This window comes from Ixodes scapularis, unplaced genomic scaffold (assembly GCF_016920785.2).
Source record: "Ixodes scapularis isolate PalLabHiFi unplaced genomic scaffold, ASM1692078v2 PGA_scaffold13__105_contigs__length_92229423, whole genome shotgun sequence".
Classification (NCBI taxonomy): domain Eukaryota; kingdom Metazoa; phylum Arthropoda; class Arachnida; order Ixodida; family Ixodidae; genus Ixodes; species Ixodes scapularis.
Genome location: NW_024609839.1, coordinates 51,181,609 through 51,199,378, shown reverse-complemented (window position 1 = coordinate 51,199,378; position 17,770 = coordinate 51,181,609). Strand labels below are relative to the sequence as shown.

At 48.0% G+C, this 17,770-nt stretch overlaps 1 protein-coding gene across 2 annotated transcripts; it reads right to left on the bottom strand.

The window, feature by feature from the left end:
* Positions 1 to 368: 368 nt before the first annotated feature.
* Positions 369 to 17,076, bottom strand: LOC8037169 (spartin). 2 transcript variants are annotated; one of them, XM_029966867.3, is made up of 9 exons: positions 16,876 to 17,076; positions 13,737 to 14,212; positions 12,717 to 12,951; positions 11,829 to 12,035; positions 10,282 to 10,476; positions 7,812 to 7,958; positions 6,100 to 6,190; positions 3,723 to 3,869; positions 369 to 643 (listed from the first exon to the last, which is right to left on the bottom strand). In XM_029966867.3, the coding sequence occupies exons 2-9, from the start codon at positions 14,133 to 14,135 to the stop codon at positions 502 to 504; spliced, it is 1,563 nt and encodes a 520-aa protein (XP_029822727.2). In that variant the 5' UTR covers positions 14,136 to 14,212; positions 16,876 to 17,076; the 3' UTR covers positions 369 to 501. The 2 variants fall into 2 exon arrangements, with proteins under 2 accessions (XP_029822727.2, XP_029822726.2); XM_029966866.3 differs by having other exon boundaries at positions 3,648 to 3,869; positions 16,876 to 17,050.
* Between the last annotated feature and the right edge of the window lie 694 nt (positions 17,077 to 17,770).

Sequence of the window (17,770 nt, the reverse complement as noted above, 5' to 3'; positions counted from 1 at the left end):
TCAGAGAAAGCGCCCTCTCACTGGTGCGATCCTCTCGTTTAACCAAGTCTTATCTATTCGCGGTTTGGGGGAGCCAAAGCGGGAAAAACCACTGTCCCACAAGCACGCTGGCGGGACAGCGGGACCAGGCGGGACCTGTTCCACCTAAATCGGGACGTCCGGTCATTTTAGCCACGTAACCCAAAAGCTTCTTCTGGGACGCTCGCTTTCGGTCTTAAAAATTGCAATGAAGCATATTGACGATAGCGCTGCAATCTTCCCTTTGCTGTAGGGGTCATAGGTAATCTGGGCCATCTAGATCACTGTGAAGCAATTGTAGGACCTTTGATATAATGCCCCATCAGTTGCCAGGCAGATGTCAACACAGAAAAGATTCAAATTGCTTTATTGCAGAAAAATATCCATCTGTAGTCCAAACTTTATTGAGTCACATGGAGAGACAGTCAAAAATGTGTAAAACTGATTGAGCACCGTGTATTCTCACTTGACCAGGGTTTCACTTCATTTGCAAAACCTTCGTCTACGGGATCTCAGTGACAGCAAATTCCGTAGAGTTCTTGTATTTGCAGCAACAATCTTATATGTCCTCTGTGGCATCTTCGTCTGAAATATGGCATCCTTCGGACGCGCGCACTCTTGCCAGCTAAAAAAGGGAAGGCAAAAGACATGGAAAAAAAAAAGGTACAAAACAGTGACCGGGAAGAAAACATCCGTGATGTAAATAGTTAATGTAGCATCCATTTTCACAGACTAGCGATTATGCTACACACTCTGCAAAGCGCTAACATTCTTACGGTAATGAAAGGACTAACGCCGAGTTAGCACTGGAAGACTAAGAAACAAACAATCCAAAGATTTCGCAAGAAAACAAAGTTGGTTGACACAAACAGCAGCACGTCCCCTACAACAGACCCTTTTGAAAAGTGTGGCGCCATCTAAAGCTGCTCTGCCAATCATGCACGTCCGCCACTGTTCAATCACATACTCCAAGCATGTACTAGTGAACACAAGTGCTGCAACAGCATTCAGCGAGAACGCTGATCTGCACGCCATGTGACCAAGAAATGGTGACCGCCAATGTTGCCTAATGAGGTTCCAAAAAGGGTCTACCAAGCAGTACAGGGATACCGTACCACCAATGTGCCAAAAAATAACACTGGCAGCAGTTCTCAATGGTTGCTGCTAAAACCGTGGCCATTCCCTTCAATATTATGAGTTTTCCTCAGAACAATAAAAAGAGGGCCCCTCATTGTGTAAGGAAGGGCAGACCATTTTTTTTTCCCCCAGCAAATTCGATAGTGAGGCGACCACAAGATAAACTTCATAAATTGGCAATTGAACAGCAAGACAAAAGCCAAACTTCGCATAAACAAAAATATTTTAGCTGCTGCATCAAATAAAAGTTTATTTAAAGAAAATTTTAAGTTGCTTACGATTTGGGTCGACCACAACAAAGGCCTTAGTGGATTGAAAGCAGGAGAACTGTTTAATTTATCTGCGGTTCAACACAAGGATGCATACATTCAGATGAAGGAATCTTCACAAACTCTGAAGAGTCAGACCCTCAAAAGTCAAAAGTAAATGCAGGTTTTTCAAACCCAGATTAAAGAAAAATTTGGTTTTCATTTGAAATTTTAGATTGCCTAAATGTTAACCATTGAAATTTTATTACAAGCAAAACTGCTACATCAGTACGCTTTAGTGTGCGTGTATGTATGTTTATCATCACCAAATCGCCAATTCATGCCATTTATTGTGCGCTCGCCTCATTTCTAAAGACGCCAGTCACGATTATCAGTTGAAAATGATGGACACATCTTTTTGGCTGCACTGTGACTACCGTAATGTGGTGCGCCGCGCTCGACAGTGTCTTAGCTGCCTGTAAACTCTTGCCGTGCGAACCGAATTCGAACGCAGCTCAGGACTTGCAGACACGAGCTCGCACCAGGGTGTAATAAGGACAGATGGGATACGGCTGTAGAAATTCACCAAAGTGGTGTGACCTAAAGCCCCTTGATGTGTCTGTCTTACAAGCTACATCAACTTCGCCAGTGCACAAGGTACATGCCTTGTGCGGCTCTTGGAAGCAAATGGGGGCACAGCACCGAGATCAACGGCCCTAGGAAGCGAATGGCGGCGGAGTACCCTATTCACAGCAGGTGTCTTGCACGTTCACGGAGAAATGGTTGGCGGTACTTGTAAGAAACGCGAAGCGTGAACTTTATCAAGGGGCTTTGATGTGACCTGGTTGCATTCTTCCCTCCTCCAACTTTCCAAAAATCACTGAACACCGCTACAGAAACACGTTTGCATCGCATTACACGGAAACCCAATGTGTTGGGAACTTTTCAACGAGTTTAAACATGTCCTTCACACGATGAAGACAAAAAAAAAAAAAAAACTAGGTTCCGGCCACAGCGCTCGACAACGGACGACTGCCCCCGAGCTGTTCCCTAACGGGCACCGAAGTTGTATTTTGCAAACGAGGATAAAACATGGGTGCAACTCGCATGCAACAGCAAACACTTGCGAGGCTGCTTTCCCAACATGTCAGATTTTTTACTCTGGTTCGGACAGCCAAAAGAAACGTGCCCCACTGTTTGCAACCCGCAAATGGCCGCCTTATCACATGATCCACGTGCGAACCCCAAGGGTTGGTAGAGATGTCCGCGAGATTCGCACGCTGGAGCCACTAAATACGAGCTACGTCTAGAGTGTCGACATTCCATCACCCGACTTTCTTGTGGGCGCCGCCATTTTGGTGTCCAGTGCAGAGCAGACGCAATCGTCAATGGCTACGATTTGAAAGTGCGACTTCCCAAGGTTCGGGGACGGTGTCGGGAAGTTCAGGCGATTTCGCTTTGCTTGGCTGGAAACTATTCTGACGTTCCTGAAGGATGCAAAAGCGTTTTCTGCTATTTCGGATGAAGCTAACTGGACATTATAAATTTTCGAGTACCAAGCCAGCTGAAGAGCTGTTACCGTCTTTTGCAGACTACGATCCGCAGACCATACACGTTTCAAAATTGAAAATATTATGCAATGCAAAACTATCTACACGTGTAGAGTATACGAGGATGTTTTCCCTAGATAATTCATTATGACAAGCTTTGACAAATTTTGCGAATGACAGGGTATGTTAAAGATGATTTATGTATGATACAAGCTTCTTTGTGAGCTAATAAAGCTGGCACTCGTAAAAGTGTGCTGTATATGAGAATTCTTTTTATTTTATATGCAGTCTAGGCACTATGTATGGACGGACTATGCACCAGATACAAACTAACTAAAGAAACACTTCTTTTTTTTAGCCAGAAATTCACACTTTTTTTTAACCAGAAATTTGCCAGTGTGGACTATACATTTGGCGCGGAAATGTGGTGCGATCATGAAAAGGAGGTTAGAGAATGAACGAAAAAGATCTAGGGAAGTGCGAAATTGAACACAAAGTTAATGGGTTCTACGGGTTAACGAGGGGCAGAAAAGTTTTTAGGTTAGATGGCACACGCTACCCCCCGATACAAAGGATATAGCCAATTCCACACCTCCAGACTGCTGAAGTGTCGTTACTCTAAAGTGCGGCTGATTAAGTGGCTCCAGCTCGCGAGAGTTTCGAATTCGCGCGGTGCGTGGCGAGGTGGCGTTACTTCGGCTGCATGCGCAGGCTCGCCACCAGGGGGTCGCCGCTGAACCGGGGGTCCCTCTCGAGACTGCTCACATACTCCTCGAGGATGGCCTTGCCGGTCTCCTTGGCCGTGCGCTTGGCTAAGCCCCTGACGCCCAGGCTGCGCACGCTGTTGGTCGTCAGGGCCACGTTGCCCACCGAGTAGATGGCGTGGTCCACCACCTGCGCCGCGTCTTGGCCGTACCTGCGAGGTGTCGTTGTTGAACCATCAAAAACGGTGGCTAGGTGGCTACGTGGCACAGAGACACAGTACATGACTAGGGAGTTTAAATTGCAATCTAAAGGTGGATGCCCCTTGCACCGATTGATCACGAGGGTGCAAGTGCTACATCGTCGGGTGGCAAGGAGGAAAGCATGCGGAAAGGCCAAGACGTTTGTAGACGATCAACGCTTTTGCCGCCTTGTCCGACCAAGCAGTCGGAAGCTCTCTGTAACGTAGGTTCTCTATACACCTTTTCCACAAGGGCGCAGCCATCTTGAATGTCGTCACTTCTGGTATGCATTAAAACGTTGTTTTAACGCATACGAGAACGTGATTGTAATGCATTGTTGTTTTGCTTTGATCTCTACTTTCTCGCACATTCCAGGTTGAAATGTTTTATTATTTGTTTTCGTTTTGCATACCAGATATGGAAACCACGTGACTGAGAACAAAAGGAAACGAAAAATGTCTACACGGGGCGGTACTCCCCAAAATCTGGGCCGAATCCTTCCTGCGAAAAGCATTGAAAAAAAAGGTTGAGGTTGTTTTGGCTTCTGCCAAAAGGGCCCATTTGGGAAAACTAATACCGTTCAGAAAATTACTTATTTAATTACTCTAGAACAATTGACTTTCTTAATTAGTGAATTTTTAGGTATGGTTTCAATTAGAAACTTGCTGAGGATCATCCAAAACCAATAAATTTAATTTCAGAAATAGAATAAAAGGCACATACAGCATTTTATGGCATTCCGACACAACGCTCCCCCTCTACAAGGGAGGCGAAACTGTAACATGCGCTCCGATGAGAAGCCAAAGCACACCCAAACTGAGAATCTTTTTTTGAACGCTGTAAAATATTGTACGTGCCTTCTATACTTCTAAAATGAGCTGATTTAGTGGTTTTTATGGTCCTTGGCAAGTTTCTGATTGAAACCATACCCATACATTTACTAACTATAAAGTTAATTATTCAAAAGTACTGCATTTTCTGGACTCTAGTCCGTGGACTATACATGTTTAAAAGTTGATATTTTACCCGAAGCGGATTATCTACAAGGATTTGTTTTTTTTTCTAAACCGTTCATTGTGACAAGACGTGAAGGATTTTTATGAATAATGAAGTATATTAAGGTTGATTTATGTATGACGCCACGTCACATCAACACCAATTCAATTCCCCCGCTAAATTTAGCGGGGAAACTGAATTGGTGTTTAGGTCATGTGACGTCAGGTTTACCGCTAAATTTAGTGGGGAAACTGAATGCGCGGTGTTGCACTATGGGATGTCACAGGCCCACACACCAATTCTATTTCTTTGCTAAATTTAGCGGGGAATTGATTTGGTGTAGAAGTCTATGTTGTCCCATAATGCAATGCACACAGCTACGCTGACAGCGACACCATGAAACACGGGAACGAGCGCCTAAGATCTGCGCTCTAAAACGCTGGCTAGGTGGCGCAAGCCGCCGCCCCATTGTAAGGGTTTGGCCATACGCATCCATCCATGGCGTCTTTATATGCCGCAGTAACGACACCAGGCAAAGTTTCTAGAAGCGCGGCGCCAGAAGCAACGACAATTAATCTCCGTTTCTGTCCCGAAAATTATTGTGGCAACAGGCTAGCTAGTGACTGTTACTCCATTTTGACTGCTCCGCTCGTTCGAGCACGTTGGTGTAAGTTTTGGGACGTGCTGTGGTGATGTGAAAATAGGCATGGATTTTTGAACTTCAATGGAAGAACAGTGAAGGTCAAGTTCACTGAACAGTTAGTGTACCTAAAGATGCTTTGTTAGAGTACCGCCAGGATCACCTGCTGCGACACACAGCAAAGTCTTAACAAAAAAACAAGTGCCTGCAATCATTTTCGCACTTGGGCATTTATTTTAAGTTTTAATTATCCATGCTTAGATGCAAATGAACCAATACCTGTCACCTACAATAAAAAATTAAAATCTTAACCGAAATCACTTCAGAAATCAATAAGCAAAACACTTAAACTAAAGCAATTAGACCTTTATGCTCATTATTCTTTCATACGAGCACCAAAAGAACCCCAAGGTTAAATTCAGACCAATGCCGAGTTAAACTAAGAAAGGAAATCTGAGTGACACTCCTTTTCTAGAATTACAAAAAAAAAAGGGGGGGGGGGGGGCATTCAAAAGAGGAGGCAAGGCAAGATGCAAGAATAAAGAGAACAAAAGGGGCACCCTTACTTGTGACCCACGATCTGAACTGTCTCATTGGCGAGACTCGAGGCCAAAGTCTTGGCCGCATTCTCCAAGCCCATGTAGAGCGTCGAGACACCTGGGAGGAGGCAGAAGCTCAAATCAACAGACCGATCTCGCCAAGCGTTCGGCGTACGCGCGACGCCGCCATAACGTTGGTCCCCGGGCAAGTGGCAGAGAACAAGAATGCCTGTACAATCTTGTGCTCAGCGCACACAGAACAGCAGCAAGGTTGTCACTTGTGCAAAAAGACTAAAGTTCCCCCGATGCATTGGAGCACTGGCAGTGCAGCTAAACTGGCTGGTGAGATCAATCTGCTGGTATCCATCATCCCACATCTGTTTAAAACAGGGTGACCATAATCCTCGAAGTAGAAAACGGGACACTCGGGTTTTGGGGGCAAGGGGGCTAAAAACGAGCGTGCTACTATACTTTGTTTCAACTTAAGTCCAGATGCAGCCGAAGCTACGAGTTAATGGCACCAATAAAGCAGCGTCAAAAGATGCAAGTCACTAAGCCTTTTCTGTTTACGATATTGGTTCGGCGATGGTAGAATACATACAAAAGCACGATGAACACCCCGATGGTATGCTCTTGACGCTGTCTGATCGGTTTGTCAGCTTGCAGCGTAGGCTGCAAGACTGTGCGCAGAAACGCACATTGAGCGTAGAAACACACAGAAACGCACAAAGTGACTTTCGTCACTGTTTCATTGTTCCCAAACTCACATGTCAAACTCGGTAGCACTACGAGAAAAGTCTAACAGACTTATGGGCAGATGCAACGAGGGAAAGAGCTGGAAATTGTGCTGTATATAGTAGTATGTTTATTTTTATAAAATTACCTTATGAGAAAATAAACATTCCTTCGGTTTTCTTCCCTTCACTTAGTAGCAATTTCTCAACCACACATTCCTGCGAAAGTGAGACATGGGGCTTTTCGAGGCAAAGTGATGAGACAATGTAAATGAACCTCTAAAACAGGACTGTCCCGCTCAAAACGGGACGTCTGGTCACCCTAGTTGGAAAGGATGTAAGGCCCGCATCTATAACACTCGTAGTAACCAGTCTGTGATCTTCATCACAAGTCATTCTCACAAACTCGCAAACCTTCTTGTAAAATGCGCAGGTCTGTGTACCAGCCTGCCAAGGCTAGACTAGAACCAAAAGAGTCACTTTCTGTTCGGTAGTCTGTGCTGCAAAAAAGTCTTAAAATACAATAATGACCCCAAAGGAAGCAATGCTATGAAGGCAGAAGCTCGCAAAACTGCCAAACCCATTCAACCCTTTAGTACAGGGGTTCTCAAACTTTTTCATGCTAGGGAACCCCAGCAAGCCTCAAAAAGTCCTCAAAAAGTCAAAAAGACTGATGAGACAGGGCTTCGCGGACCTTCATTTGAGAACCACTGCTCTAGCAGATAGTTTCAGTTTTGCCATAGATGCCCGAAACCAAACTTCGAGCCACAATATTTATAAAACTACACACAATATTGAGAAAAAAATTATACTATGTAATTTAGAGACACTGCATTAAATAAAAAAGGTCGTAACCCCAAATTAAAAAAAAATATTGACCAGAGTTGCCCTTTAATACATTGAAAACATGGCGGGACAACCAAAATTTTGAAATCTCTGAATTAAGGGTGAGGGCGAGGAAAGCCAGGCACACGGCGCCGAAGTCTCGGTTTGAGAGACGCTCACCCCTCACGCCGCCCGAGGCTATGACGAAGACGTCGTTCATGGTGCCACCGGCGCCGGCGCCGCTCGTTGTGGCGACGCAGCCCTCGCAGGCCACGTTCTTGGCGACGCGCTGACCCAAGGCCACAGCAAGGTCTCCCACCTTGTTCACTGGACACAAAACACACAACAGGCATGCACTCTCAAAGAGGCTGGCTTCGCATATTGGGCTCCTGGGAATCGAGGGGTTCGGCCAGGGCACCCTTGTGCCCTGGCCGGGACGACCTCGTGGTTTCCCCGAGCCCCCAAATTTCCTCGCCCGTCTCTGCCCCCGGGTAACATGTTTTTCCAGTGTAAGCATTATTTTCGCAGATCTGAACCTCCCGTCACTGCGTAACTATGAGTCAGACACAATCTCTAGTACGCACATTATTGTTTACAGGCCCTGCAAGCTTTTGCTCTGCTTTATTGAATCGATGAAAAGAACGAGGAGGGCTCTTCAGCTATGATTCGAGCGAAAGATGCTTTCTTGGAGATCTAAAGATTGGGAGCCCCTTTAATAGAGGTTGGCATGAAAAACATGCAAGTAGGAGGTTTTTTTCACTATTGTAGGCTAGGGTGAACAAATAGGGTGTTTTCTTTTATAAAGGAATGCCACAGGGAATTCAAAAGCTCCCATCATGATTTTTACTGCTTAGAGACCTCAATACAACAAGAAGCTCTGCTCCAAGTCTCTCGGGGAAACGTCAGTCAATGTCCAAATGTTACACAAGCATGCATTTCTTGAATTCTTTTAATGCGAAAGCATTAACTGTCTCAGGGAATGAGCTGATGTCATCAGTCTGAAGCGTGAAAACGGCACCTAGTTTTCCTGATCCTTCAATTCCATCGGCTGGCGCGCGTCGACGGGGCTCCCATTGGCCGCTGCGCTCTTTAGTTTCCATGACCGCTCACCCCATGGCGCTGCGTGTCCATTAGCGCGCCGTTGCTCCCCTGGGCACGGAGCGTCCAAGGTCACCATGCCCAGGGGAGCACACGCGTTGACCAGCAACGAAAAGTATGCAGCAGACGAAAAAGGGAGCGGACGAGCAGCTTGCGTGCTTTCGCATTCACAACTCGAAAGAAATGCTCAGGTGTACCTCAATATTTTTTATTGGCTTTTGCTGTTGTGAGAAATTGTGTAAGGAACCATGTCTGGGCACCCTAAAGGCCAACAAGAAGGCGGTGCTTTCTGCCGTGCAGACAACCCTGCCCCAATGTCCTTCTCTTCACTCCTACTTGTGTTCTCTACAGATCTCCCAGCAGTGAAAAAGGCTTCCAGAGCTGCAGCCTCCTCCTTGAAATCCAGCCGACCTTACTATACACATAAATTTTAACCCCCCCACCCCCCACTCCCAAAAAAGAAAAACTAGCAGTCTTGTGTTAGTCTACAGTACAGTCACAGTGAGAGCTGCGACATGTCACACCGAAGTCGTTGAGCATTGGCGTCGCGTTCACGGACGGTGGGATGCACGAACAAAATCAATTGGAACAAAATAGGCATTGACCATTTTGTTCTGAACACTTTTGCCTCTTTTTTGCTTCGGAGCGCGCAAACACGCGTCTCCCGGCACGAGCTCTTGGCACTGACAGTGCTACGACGGCAATTTTTATTAGTTATTTCTTTGACTTTTTTCAGAGAGCACGTGCAGTGAGCATCTGGCACTACAAACTCCGAACGCTTCTGTTTTTTTTTTGTTTTGGAGTGCATGAAAGTGTGTCTTCCGGCACGAGCTCTTGGCATTGACAGTGCTGCGATGGCAGTTTGTTATAGGCTGTTTTTTCCAGAGAGCGTGTGCAGTGGGCATCGGGTAGTACAAAAACCCGAAGCATAGAGCAGGTTATGAACGGTGTGTCTTAACTCAGTGGTAACGTCTCCGCTATGCAGGCAGTGGACCCGGGTTCGATTCCCGTCAACAGCGGCGGCGGTCTATCTTTTTTGACGGATTTTGCAACACCGACGACGGACGCCCACTACAACATCAACGACGTCTACAACTACTACAACACCAACAACGGACGTCATTTCAAGTCGTGTAAAGAGGCCATAACAGCTATCGCTATAAAATTTCAGGCTACGTTACTGCTTCCTAGATATCAAGGCCGCAGTGCAGGATTTCTATGTTAGCCAACAGAGGCCAATGCAAGGTACAGATTAAACGTGAGTGCCGCATCAGCGTTCGGTTGGGACACGTGTCTTTGTGGGTGTAAGAGGAGTCCCAGCTGAACGCCGACGCAGCACTCGCATCCAATCTGTGCCCTGCGTTAGCCTTCCCTCTAGGCGACGCCAAAAATTCAGCACTACAGGTTTTCATCCAGGAGGTGTTGGCTCTTTCTTTCCCCACACCCAACAAGATCAAGTCCAGGAGCCGCTCCACGCAGAAAAGAGAAGGGTTTTCCTCCTTTCTGCAGATTCATCAACTTTAAATGAGCACAACGTGCCCGGCTCACTCACCCACGACCTCACTGACCCCGCGGACAGAGCCCGTGACGTTGCGCAGGAGCTCCATTCCCTGCTTGATGCGGGGGTCGACTGGGACCGGGCCCGCAGAGGGCTGCAGGTACTGCTTCAGCCGCACCGCCCCCATGCGCAGGGCCTCGCTCGTCAGCACCGCGCCCCTGTTAAGACCTTTGGAAAGCATCTCGGAACCTGCGGCCAAACACAAACAGAGCCTTCGTTTGTTTCGCATGCACTTCCAACTTGTCCAAACTGCCGCTTTTCGCAGCGTTACGACACCTGTGACGCGTCTCTGACTGGTGTGTTTAGCGTCCTATGCGGTGCGTAAGTTTGTCTGCTACTTGTGCAGGGGGTTGCGGTGACGTCAGAATGCCGAGCTCCGATTGGCTCGATTGAAAGGATAGTGGGCAGACCTCAAGGTAGCTAGCATCGAGGTCTACCCACTATCCTTCCAATCAGAGCCAATCAAAACTCGGCGTTCTGACGTCACCGCAATTCCTACGAAAGAGGCAGATGAACTTGCGCTACGCATTCCACCCGTGCCCCGAATGTGGCCCCGAAGTGGCAACAAATGACGTCTCAAAAGCCGAAGCGTCCTGCTTTCAAATGTTGTGATCCCACTGGTTGATCGCACAAGTTCTGACGAAAAGCACGAGCGAAAGCGAGGGTTTCGTCGTCGTGGCGTCCCCACTCCGGACTGTCGAAACTTCCGTGGACTGTTGGGCTGGAGAGCGACCTGCAGCAGAACCGGCGTCTGCCACATCCACCACCGCTGCTGGGACACTGCCAGGATTTCGACTGGCAACAGCGTGGCACTTCTACGACGTCATTAGGTGGAAAACTACCGGTGTCCTTATGCCAGCGACTATGGCCTGTTGAAGGTTAGGAAGAGCAGGACAAGCTCCTCTCAAAAAGCCCTCCACCCTCTCCACTTCAGCGGCGCGAATGCTGAAGGGGAGAGAACAACCAGTCGTTGCGAGCGGAGAACTCTGTGAGAGGGCCTTGCCCCGCTATTTCAAACCTGCATTGGATCATACCTCGATTCACTTTACGAAGAGCCACAGTGGACGCTACGAGTCATCTAGCCAATCTGCTGCAATGTGGGCGTCACGTGACGGGAGAGGCGCAGAGACGTGTGAGACTCATAGTCACGCGATACGTTCACAACGTCGGATTGGCTGGGATGGCTCGTAGCTTCCACTGCGGTCTATCGTAAGGTGAAACAGAGCACAGTTGAGGGCATTTGCGGAAGAAAGGACGCCTGATAAAGTCAGGTATGTGGGATTTACATGCAAAACCAACGAAAGGCATCTGGCACGCTGCAGCGGAGAACGCAAGATTAATTTTAACCACCTGGGGATCTTTAGACACGCGATCGAAATCTTGGTTACACTTTAACTTCTCTACAACGTGGCTCCGCCAGACTGTGGCAACCTCGTCCGGAATTCGAACTTGCCAATCGGGGTGTCATGGGCCGGCGCTTTGCCTCGGAGACACTGAGGCGGCAGAAAAGAAGGAGGACGCAAGAGCTCCTCCAGCCACACCTGAGACGATGCCGTCAGAGATCTTCTGGCTGAACCTTAGGTCCCTCCGAACCCTGACCGGCTCGGAGAGGGCCTCCAGATTCCTGGTCTCTCCGCGCAGCACGATGCTCTGAATCTTCATGGCCGTCAGGTCCTCCATCAGCGACTCGAACACAGCGTGCATCTCGGGAGAGAGATCAGAGGGTAGCAGGATGCCCACCGTGGCACCTGCACAGAACGTCGCCATGTCACGTCGTGTCACAGTCTCGCATAATGTCACAGTGTCACGTGATGTCAGCCTCACACTGACATAATGTAAGTCACACACTGGCATCATGTCACAGCGAGTTTCACACTGACATCAAGTCACAGTCGCACATGACGTCAGTCTCACGTGATGCCAGTCTAACATGACGTCACAGTCTCACATGATGTCACAGCCTCACGTGACGTTTGTCTCACATGACGTCACAGTCTCAAATGACATCACAGTCTCACATGATGTCAGTCTCATGTGACGTCACTATCTCATGTGACGTCACTATCTCATATGACGTTAGTCTCACATGATATCATAGTGTCATGTGACGTCAGTCTCACAAGACGCCACAGTTTCACGTGATGTCAGTCTCACGTGACGTCAGTCTCAGCTTACATCAGTCTCGAATGACGTCAGTTTCACATGACGTAACAGTCTCGCACGATGTAAAACCACGTGACCCCATCACCCGACGTCACACTGTCATGCGACATCATTCCCCTCAAATTTAATTAATGTTTTAATGCTGCGTTCATAATTTTTCTTAAATATTTATATACTTACGCGTATGCCCCCTCTCTCGTGCAAAACCCCTCGCAGGTCCTTGAGGAAAATAAATGACGACCCCAGCTCAAAAGTCGCTGACTCACCAGCCTCCCTGGAGGAGTCCACGTCTGGGAAGAGGTACGCTCCGTAGGCGGACCGCAGCGCTGGAGATTCGTTTGGTACCAGAGGGTAGATCCACGTCCCCACCTGGAGCCAGGCAGGGGGAACGCTGGGCCCACTGTCGGACCTCGCGTCCGGCCTGCTTGCGAAGCGGTACACTCGCAGATCCGTGGACGCCGGTGGCGAAGTAACGGCACCGTCGGCGGACACGTAGAACATCTAGAATCGAGGGTCGGGCAGGGGCTCGAGCAGACGACGATTGTAACAACGTCCGTCGGCTCCACGCTGTATTTTCCGCCGTTTTGACTGCACTGCCCGAAACGCGTCTATGACTGGTGTGTTTAGCGTCCCATCCCGCCCACACGCCAGGTCCCGAAGCAGCAACGAATGACGTCACAGAAGCCGGCGTGTCATGTCGTCGGTCGGGGCTAGAAGGCCTGGTAAAAAGCGCGAGCGAATGCGAGTGTGGCCGTCATTGCGGTGCACCAACTCTTGGCTGCTGAAGCTTAAAAAATATAACATTGCCGAAAAAACTACAAGGACCAAGAAGAGGTGAGAACGCTAGGTGCACTCGCAACTGTTGTTTATTCATATTTCGTATTAATGTATTTTGGTTATATGTTTCGGACGACGCTAGAAATTGAGATTATTGGTGAGAAAATCTCATGAAAAACTAAGAGTTGAAGTCTAAAAGAGGAGTCTAAACGGGAGCGAAACTTCCAAGAAATCAGTGCATTTCGGTTTTAATCGAGCATGTATTTTTGATGCCAACCGCCGTTTATTGGTGTTTTACAATTTTAAGCGATTTTGTACTGACACCAACGCATGTTTATCGGTGTTTTTCGGTTAAAACCAGAAAGTCTACGGCCTAAGCTATGCGAATGCATAAAATCCCTCTTAGGGCTATTTTTGCCCCCCGGTTCCGACATCCGCAGCGACCAGCCAACCTCACCAGACCTTCCCCCAGCTCCGACAAAACACGTACGAAAAGAAACCCAGAATACCTGAACTCCACCGTCGATGCTGAGCAGTACTTCGGCGTCCCTGTAGTGACCTCGATTCCTGTCAAGCTGCTGCTGCTGCGTCCCGCCAACCGCTTCGTCGTAACTCGGCGGCCTGTCGGCAAACAGCGCGTCGGTGCTGCCGGCTTCGGCTATGGCTTGCAGCCGGAACTCCACCTCGTTCCTGATGCTGCACATCTTACGCTGTAGCGTGCGGACTTCATCCCACTGGGGCCCCTCGCAATCCGGAAGCTCAGCCCGAACGCCGAGGGCCGTGTCGAGTCTTTCCAGTCCCTTCTGGTACATCTCGGCCGCCAGCGCGTGCTCGCCGCGTTCCTCGTAGCTCAGGCCCTGTGCCACGTAGAGGAAGGCCTCGTCGTGGTTCTTGCGCAGGGCATCCATCACGTCTGCTTTCGGAGCGGGCGTGGGATCGCTGCCTTCAGGGAAGCGGCGCTCGTGGGCTGCCAAACAAGGGTTCACTGCACCGAGAGATTTCAAAGGGACCATCAAACGATTTTGATAACCGGAGCTTGCGATAAACTGAGACCAGTTGGAGCCTTAAGTGCTTTCAACTGAGGCAAACTGGTCCCAACTGGGGATCAATCAAGCCAGTTGAGGGGTCACTTGGTCATAGCCATTTCCAAGAGACCTTTTGCAAAGATCCTAAAATGCCACACATGAAGGCCTGTACACTCCTCTTTGCCTCCCCCGTGACACTGAAGAGAGCGAGAGCGTGGCGCAGTTATTCGCCTGCCTACGCCCGCTCTATGTCGTTTTCAAGGTCGCCTTGGTTATCTGCCATAACCGGTCGTACCTTCAGTTCCCGGCATTCCTTTCGGCGTTACGCTTTGCAAGGGATCTATTGAGAGACAGCAGGTCTGATAATTTCCAGTTGGCAAACAAGCGAGAGTCAACTCAGACCAGTTAAAGGGATGCTGAACCGAAATCTGGATTCCCCATAACGTGCGGCAAAAGTGTGCAACGGGATGCTACAAACACCAAAACATCACTCATACAGCGATATCTTGAACGGATGACCGTATTTAAAAAAAAAAAAGAGGCGCATTTGGCAGGAATGTTGACGTCATGTTTCTTCGAGAAGGAGAGGGAATGGCCTCATGTCTTCTCCGCCTCGCGGCCTTAAGGGAGCGAAGCGAAGAGAGGAGGAAACTCGGTATCTTGACGTCGCGCGCCTCGTCGGCCTGGTTCAATCTCGACTCCCTTTTCCAAAAATACGGCCGTCCATTTGAGATATCGCCTTACTAGTAGTGTTGTAGGGATTGTAGCGTCCCGCCTACGTCTCCAGCATTGTTTTTCTGAAATCCAAATTTCGATTCACCATCCCTTTAAAGGAATACTGTAACAAAATTCTTGCTCCTATTTTATTGTCTACATGTCAACTACGTCCTGGCCACACCACAGAGACACCAATTTTTTTTGGCTCGAAAAAACACTAAAACATTCTTTAAAAAGAATAAACCGACCCTCTTAAAGGGCCCCTGAAAAGGAAAAGAAAGATTTTTTTAAACAGTGCGGTTGGGACACACATGTCAAAAAATTATTTTACACGAAAAAACAAGTTTTTTAGAGATATATTGACGGCGTGAGACGCGATTGAGTTGGTAGTCACCTCCTTTTCACTTGTTTTTTTTCTCTCAGCATTTCGAGGGCATGGAGGAGAGGTGGATCGGCTTCGCTTTCACGTTGAGATGGAAAGACCGCATGACTATCTCGTTGAGCGAATGACCATTCCATGACGTCATGGACTTTGCGCGCAAAATTTTAAATAAATCTCTCGCCATCAATATTGCTCTAAACAAAACATTTTTTTTTATGCTTAAATTCTATTTTTTGATACGTGTGTCCCAACCAGACTGTTTAGAAAAAACATGATTTTTTTTTTATTTTCAGGGGCCCTTTAAGAGCAACGACGTTCTGCGAAAGTACGGCGATAAGCTGCGTGCACGCAAGCCCCGTCGAACCGAATTTCTCTTCTCTCCCGACCTATTCAACTCTTGCATGGAACAGGGAGGGGCAACTAAAAATGGCCAGGTTGTAACGTGTTGACGACACCCAGTGGCGAAGCTCATAACCACGCCAGCCCCCAAGCAGCTTTGCCGGTGCTGGGCCAGTTGACGTCACGTCTACCGGGATGCATCGCACTCCCCAATGCCTGATATTCGACTGCTCGCTGGAGTCGGTTCTTTAGAACAAAAATATAGCCATCTATTCAAATTACAAGCATGACTGTCACTAGTGAATAGAGTTCATCTCCAACTTATTTCTGAACGTGAGGGGTATATTCTAAGTTCCTATTCAGTGGGGTTGGAGGGATAGAAAAGGAAATGTAATTTTAAAAATACCACAAAACTTTTTTTTTAATTTTTTTATGTGCGGTAACCTTGGTGATTGCAATGTACTGTGAATAAAGCGGGAATTTTTGCACGGACCATGAAACAGTTCTCAGACTTTTGCTCAATGGAACTCTTCGAGCAGAATGGAAGAGGCATCGGCTTTTGGAAAGTGAAACAGCATCGGTGAGGCTAATATTTTTTTTTTTTACCTTAGATTACTATTTCCTCCCGCGGACCCATGGCGCATGCCGCGCGTCCAGAACCACTGTGAAAGCTACCAAGAGGAGAAACGTTATTTTAACTCTGGAGAGTGGGGACAAGGAGGACAGCAGGACACAGATTTCCGAAAGCTCCAAGAGGAGAAAAATTCCTTTACGCTGGGGCTACTACAGAACCTGGGAATAAGGGGGAGGAGGGGGAGAGAAAAAGAGGAATTAGCTAACCTCTCCTATAAAATAGTTTTAATACCCATAGCTGTCGGAGTTGGTTATAAAATAAATGTTAGGTCGCAACTACCCTACATTTCTGAGCGTTTTCGAAGCCTACGAGAGGCGTTTGCTGGGTTTGTTTACCTATTTGCTATCTCTCCCTCTAGCCTTCCCTGTTCCGGAAAAGCACAATACCCGATAGCTGAATAATATTTCAAAAACAAGAGTTCAGAGGAAGTGGTTTCGGCTTACAATGGTCCCACACAAAAAAAATGGCCAAGGCGCGAGCCTGTTGTAAGCACGCCTGTAACGTCCTTGGTGGGCGGTTACGCCGGCTGCTCTGGTTTGTGTTCCACTCACCGAAACGTGGATCATGTGGTGCAGCGCGCGTCGATGGCTAAAAATAAAGGGAATGCTGTAATCGGGTGATTAAATCGGGCACCGAGCCAGCGATCAAAGCCAGGAAGCGGTGGCACAAGAACAACACAGCAGCCGCCGGCGGAACAAAATTGACAAAATCGCCGAATGTCGCGGCGGATATGTTAGCTTTCAAAAAAGCCCGCTTGAAGACGCGATGGTCGCCGGTCGAGCTGCGGTCGAGTGGCCTCCGAGCGTTATTCGACAGAGTAATCTAAATCCAATAAAATTGTAACAGAAGTAGTAAAAAATATATAAAATATTAGTTTTCGCTTATCGCTGAATCCGACTGACACGATCTCGCAGCCGTCGCCGCTCATTCCTTCATTCATGACAGAGAGCAGCAAAGAGAAAGCGAAAGGTAAAGTCGGAAAACTTCTTCACACACCACCAAGTTGACGCACACACCACACACGCGCTTCTGCTTCAATGGCAACGTTGCTCAGTGGCGACATCCACAGTGGTGACATCTCAGCCCTTTTCCGCTCCAGATCGTTTTTTTTTTTTTTTTTTCTGTTTCTTTTGATGTGCGCGCAATTTTGTGCGATTTAGCTCGAGCCATAGATGCCTGTCACACAGAGTCTCAGTACAGTGTAGTGTAGTCTCAGCCTGAGTTAGTCAGAGTGCGCCAGCACGTAATGCGCTGGCCCACTCAGTGCGACAAAAGATGTCGTCGCCTCGAGCACGGTGGAAGAAACACATTTATGCGACGACTCTCTGTCCGACGCGGCAGCCACATTATGTTCGGCGCACCGAGCACTTCACTTGCATGGGGATAGATGGCGCCCAAGTATGGGGTCCCTCCCAAACCGACCGCACCAGTTGTTTCTCTCAGCGG